Raw genomic sequence first — 6,256 nt, 5'->3', positions numbered from 1 at the left:
TAATGTTACCGAATCCCATGAATGACCCGTATATGGTCAGGAAATATAATGCAATTCTACATATTTCATTTCGTTAGGACTACACATCAAGCAGATTTAAATTTACATGGAGTAGTATCTTCAAAAATATTCTGTTTTCATAAAAATCGTCAAATTAAACTATTAAATTAAAATAATTATTTTTTCTTATGTTTAAAAAAAAAAAAACATATATATTTTATGTTACTTATAGAACTTGTTTTCTTCCTTTTTGTAATTCAGTGGAATAGACCGAGAACCCCGAGCACGGATGTCAAAGGACTTTTAAATAAAGGTTTCTCGCATTTAAATGAAACATGGCCGCCACGCCAGACGGATGTGTGCATTACGTTCGTAGCTGTTTGTTAAAAGTGAGCGACATTTAGTTACATGTAGACTTTGTGTTTCACACATGCTTGCCGATATTAAAAAGTTAGCTCGGTTATTTGGATAAATGCGTGCGTTGTCGCGCTAGAACGTGTGATTGAAACGAATCTAATTAGCATACTAGCTAACTGAAGGGAATATACATCACTGAAGAAGACCTATTGACAGGTTTTTATGTTCAGTATAAGATTATTTTATGAAGTAAAATCGAATTATTGTTGGCTTAAAGGCAACCAATTCGATATGTTAGTTTAGACTCGCTGCTCTGCTCGCTAGGGACAAAGAAATAAACAGTTTTGTTCCTGCAGCATGTTTGATGTTGTTGCTTTAACATACAGTGTGCATTACAGTGGTGCTTCTAACTGGGTTGTTGCATGTGTATTGAAATGTGTTTGTGATCTGTCTCTCTCTGTAGGCGCCCTGCTGTGGGAAGTTTTATGTTTGCAGACTCTGTCATGATGGGGAAGAGAACCATCAAATGGACCGCTTTAAGGTCCGAGAGGTCAAATGTGGAGCATGCAATACTATTCAAGAGGTAAAGTCATATTTAAGCTATTTAAGTTCTAAATAAAATCGACTTTGCTTGGATGAATCTCACAAAACCTGTAAATAGGCTTTTTCTCAATGCAAAATATAGGCTATATATTTATTTCTCTGATCATATTTAAAGCTCTTGTGCATCCTGTGTTTTTTAGGCTCAACAGACGTGTAAAGAATGTGCCGTGAAGTTTGGGGAGTATTACTGTGACATTTGCCATCTGTTTGATAAAGACAAGAAGCAGTACCACTGCCAGCCCTGTGGGATTTGCAGGTTTGCATGACATTTACGTTTATTAATTTAGCAAATGAATAAACAAAACATGCAAAACAACGTACAAATTAGAGGTGTCTTCATTATTGAACCGCAGCAATACATTTGTAATTCTTTTAGTAAGATTCTCATTGACTTTCTTCTCCTCTGTTACCTTTAGAATTGGCCCAAAAGAGAAATACTTCCATTGTACGAAGTGCAATTTATGTTTAGCCACTGATCTTAAAGATAATCACAAGGTAGTGTCTTCTCCTGATTCTTGAACATTGCTTGATCGTTTTGTTGATAGCAGTGAAATATTAATCAGTGCTTGCTGTTTCAGTGTGTTGAGAATGTCTCTAGGCAGAACTGCCCTGTATGTATGGAGGACATCCACACGTCCAGAATAGGGGCTCATGTGCTCCCCTGCGGTCATCTGCTACACAAGTGAGTGTTTGATTATTACTAGTAATATTCACTACCGGTTTGGACACACTTGACTAAATTTATTTGACTGTCATTATATGAAAAATGTAAAATCTGGGTTTTTGCGTGTCTTAAAAAGTCTTAATTTACCCTTCCACAAATTAAGTTAAAAGCAGAAAGTCTTAAATTCATAGTCATTGCATGCATATTTTTTTTTTCCCCAATACAAATTATCTAAAGATCCTTAAATCAAGATACATTTACTTGTTATGAAAATGAAGATATACACTGCTGTTCAAATGTTTGGGATCCGTAAGATTTTTTATGTTTTTAAAGAAGTCTCTTCTGCTCATCATGGCTGCATTTATTTGACCAAAAATACAAAAAAACCCCCACTATATTATTACTATTTAAAATAATGTTTTTCTATTTTTATATTCTTTTCAAATATAATTTATTTTTCTGATCATAGCTGAATTTTCAGCATCATTACTCCAGTCTTCAGTGTCACATGATCCTTCAGAAATCATTCTAATATGCTGATTTATTATCAATATTGGAAACAGTTTTTCTGCTTTTTTTTGGAACCTGTGATACTTTTTTTCAGGATTCTTTGATGAATAAAAAGTTAAAAAGAACAGCATTTATTTAAAATAGAAAACTTTTCTAAAATAAAGTTTTTATTAAAACTTTTTATCAATTTATCACATCCTTGCTGAATAAAAGCATTTCTTTAAAAATAAATAAATAAATACTGACCCCAAACTTATGAATGGTTGTGTATATTGCTACAAAATATTTCTTTTTTGAATAAATGCTGTTCTTTTTAACTTTTTATTCATCAAAGAATCCTGAAAAAAAGTATCACAGGTTCCAAAAAAAAGCAGAAAAACTGTTTCCAATATTAATAATAAGTCGGCATATTAGAATGATTTCTGAAGGATCATGTGACACTGAAGACTGGAGTAATGATGCTGATGAAAATTCAGCGTTGCATAACAGGAATAAATTATATTTTAAAGTATATAAAAATTGAAAACCATTATTTTCAATTGCAATAATATTTCACAAAATTACAGTTTTTCTCTATTTCTGATCAAATAAATGCAGCCTTAATGAGCAGAAGAGACTTCTTTAAAAAACATTACAAATCTTACTGATCCCAAACTTTTTTTGGGAACGGCAGTGTATAGTCTTGAAAACTTAAATTAAGTGAGTTTATGCTTAAAACAAGAACAAATACCTGTCAATGATAAAAAGTCATGACAGATTCTTCAAAGTCACAAAATTGTATTTAAATGCTCTTAAACACTTTTAAATTTATCTTAAATATATTTGCTAGGAAGTATCATTTCTATTAAAAATGCTGAAATCCTATGTTTAAGATCACAGAGTGTGTACCATCTGGTGCCCTGACCCATGTGTCATCAAATGAATGTGATTTAATGTAAAAACACTTTTTTTTTAAAATTTTTGCTTGCAGGACATGCTTTGAGGACATGTGCATAACTGGGTAAGGAATTATGTTTTTTTGTGACTATCCCATTAATGATTTCTTATGACTTGTTGCTAATTCTGCATAGATTCATACTGACATTTCTATTAACTTAAGAAGTGTCACACTCATCTGATATACAGTAACATGTTGCCACTCCTCACTGCACTCCATGTTGAGAGGCGAGTTTATGTTGTCTGTCCCGCAGTGCTTACCGCTGTCCTCTGTGTATGCATTCGGCTTTCAACATGAAGGAGTTCTGGGAAGAGAGAGATAAGGAAATTGCCCAGTCTCCCATGCCCACAGAGTACCGGGACACTACAGTCAAGGTAACAGAGCCGTCATTTACATATATTCATTTAGCAGACACTTTATCTAAATGAACATTCAAATGAGGAGCAATGCAGACACAAGCAGAATTGAATGTTCGTTTATGAGTCTGTGAGATGTGCTCATATCCTGCAGTTTTAAAATGCCAAAGGTTCAGCTCGGATGTGGCAATATCTACTTTGGTCATTTTACTGTGAAGCTCAGAATGATTATTTTAGCTTACAGCATGTGGCCGCAGTAGTTTCGTTTTTTTTTTTTCTTCTGCCATTTATAAGGTGAATCTCTTGCTGTCTTATTTTAGAACTATTTATATACTTTTATAGTATTTATTAATATTTTGAATGACCTTTTTTATATTTGTAGTTTTCATTTTAATTTCAGTTTAAGGCTTTTGTCTTTTTTATTAGTTTTTTTTTTACATTTCTATTTAACTTATTTTCAGTTTATTTTTATGTCAGTTTTAGTTTTAGTAATTGTAGTTTTTAACTTATTTCAGTTTGTTGCCATGGAAACATGCCTCATTTTAATTTGAGTGTTTCATATAATATTTATATTTTATTTCAGTGAACAAAAATGATTTATAATAGCTTTAGGTAACAATAACAACACAGGAATTTCTTAAAACCTGACTTTTCTTGGACTTTTCATATTTCATAAATTTTCTATAATTATGTAGTTTTATTTATAGTAGTTATGTTAATAATCCATTTTTGAATATATTGCAAAATAAAATTACAGTACACCTCTTGTGGGACCATATTTTTTTCCCATGACAGTTCAGCACATTTCCTCTGATTCACCAGTTCTTATTTCTGAAATAAAAATTGCATTCTCATTAATGTTATGCAAATAAAAAGAAAGAAAAAAGAATTGTTATATTTTTTCCTCATGGTAGAATTTACCTTTAATTATACTGATTTAATAAGAAACAATAGTTATAATACCTTTTTACTGTAAAATTATTGGGAATGACAAAAAAGTGTGGGTCACAATCATAAATGGCCCTAAATCTGGTTTCATTTATTCAATTGGTTACCTTTTATTTATGTAGAAATATTCTTTTTTTATTTGAATAATTAACTGAATAATTTCTTACTTTTTTCCTTTGATGTTACAGTGAAATATGACCTGTTCTTGTGAGATTTGTCCTTATAAGTCAGCTACACTTTATGTATGTATGTGTTTTTATGTTCACAGATCATATGCAATGACTGCCAGGCTCACTGCACTGTCTCCTTCCACGTGTTGGGCATGAAATGCAGCTCCTGTGGCTCTTACAACACTGCGCAGGATGGCGGGCTGATCGCGGCCCCTGCTGTAAACACATGACAGTCTGAGGAGCAGCCGCTTGAAGAAGAGCCCGACACGGAGCACCACGAGTGACGTTTAGGCTCAGAAATACTCTCTCAGTTAAGCTTTTATAGAACTGATATATAGAAATACAAGCTCTCCTCTCACATTTCTGTACAACTACTCTTATTTTTCTTGCTCGATTAAAAAGGATAAGGAGATTTGAGGCTTCTTTAAATTTCTGTCATGGAAACTAACTGTGCAGAATCAGGTGTGTTACATTCGCAACTTATATATTTCTTGACTTCCACATTCATTTTGTCATAAAGAATGTTAAAGATAATCCTGTGCTGAGAGAATAATCAATCTGCTATGTTGACTGAATCCTAAATATCTATCAAGAGCATTTTTGGTTTATATTAAGGATAATGTATCAGCATGGGCTCTGATATTCATACAGGGCCAGTGGACATCATTGCCAAACTTTTGTTCATTTTAAAATGATTTAATGCTATTTATTGATTAATGCTGGACAAGAAACAAACATTGTATTACAGAAATAAAATAAAATGATCACATTGCATATTGTTTTTTTATAATCTTATTTAAAAAAAAAAAAATTAGGTTCTTTTTTTTCTCAATGGTTCTCTAAGCTTGTCTTCTAGATGGAATCTCGTCCTCTGTAATTCTTTCTTCTTTTTAATTAATTAATTGAGTATGATTCCAGAAATTGATGATATTTCTAAAGGCCTGTTCACACCAAGAATGATAAGTATAAAGATAACTATATTAGCATCCACACCAGCAGACTATACCGTGTGTTTATTCCAAGCAAACGCTCGTCTGCCGCTTTAAACTCTCGAGCTCGTTATAGCAGGATTAATTCTGATTAGCTGCCAATGTTTTTATCGTTCATCAGCTGGAAAAAATAGTTCTGGAAATGATTCCAACAATATCGTTTCTCTGTGCCTTTATCGTTATAGCTGTGGTGTGGACTCTGCTATTCTTTAATATTGAGAACGATTTTTAGAACTATATCTTTAAAGCGGTCATATGATGTTGCTAAAAAGAACATTATTTTGGGTATTTGGTGTAATGAAATGTTTATGCGGTTTAAGGTTAAAAAAACATTATTTTCCACATACTGTACATTATTGTTTCTCCTCTATGCCCCGCCTTTCTGAAACGCGTCGATTTTTAGATACCTCAAGCGTGTGACGGAAATGTTACGCCCCTTGCCATATTGTGATGCCTTGCCATATTGTGAGCGACGAGACAAAAACATTAAAACCCATTATAAACGAGGCATTTGTTGCATCCAGTGGGGACATAATTACGGATTATAATGACATATACTGTCTTTTTTAACGCGTTGCATTGCATCGCGCCGCATAAATATAAAACCATGTCTGCATTTGTGATCGGAGAAATGACAAACAACAAGCCCTACTCTACACTGCCCAAAAAAACTCGCTTTAAATATATAAAATATAAAAACTCTTTAAATATAAAAAACATAC

At 32.7% G+C, this 6,256-nt stretch overlaps 1 protein-coding gene across 3 annotated transcripts; it reads left to right on the top strand.

Annotated features, from left to right (window-relative positions):
• The first annotated feature begins 315 nt into the window (after positions 1 to 315).
• Positions 316 to 5,272, top strand: LOC107667418 (RING finger and CHY zinc finger domain-containing protein 1). 3 transcript variants are annotated; one of them, XM_016459090.1, is made up of 8 exons: positions 316 to 389; positions 821 to 940; positions 1,101 to 1,216; positions 1,377 to 1,455; positions 1,539 to 1,642; positions 3,105 to 3,134; positions 3,325 to 3,445; positions 4,644 to 5,272. In XM_016459090.1, exons 1-8 carry the CDS (start codon positions 336 to 338, stop codon positions 4,773 to 4,775), a joined length of 756 nt encoding a protein of 251 aa, XP_016314576.1. In that variant the 5' UTR covers positions 316 to 335; the 3' UTR covers positions 4,776 to 5,272. The 3 variants fall into 3 exon arrangements, with proteins under 3 accessions (XP_016314576.1, XP_016314590.1, XP_016314582.1); XM_016459104.1 differs by having other exon boundaries at positions 3,371 to 3,445; positions 4,644 to 4,779; XM_016459096.1 differs by lacking the exon at positions 316 to 389 and adding an exon at positions 508 to 573.
• Positions 5,273 to 6,256: the final 984 nt, after the last annotated feature.

Source organism: Sinocyclocheilus anshuiensis, unplaced genomic scaffold, assembly GCF_001515605.1.
Source record: "Sinocyclocheilus anshuiensis isolate Anshui unplaced genomic scaffold, SAMN03320099.WGS_v1.1 scaffold373, whole genome shotgun sequence".
Classification (NCBI taxonomy): domain Eukaryota; kingdom Metazoa; phylum Chordata; class Actinopteri; order Cypriniformes; family Cyprinidae; genus Sinocyclocheilus; species Sinocyclocheilus anshuiensis.
This window is presented reverse-complemented; position numbering and strand designations above follow the sequence as displayed.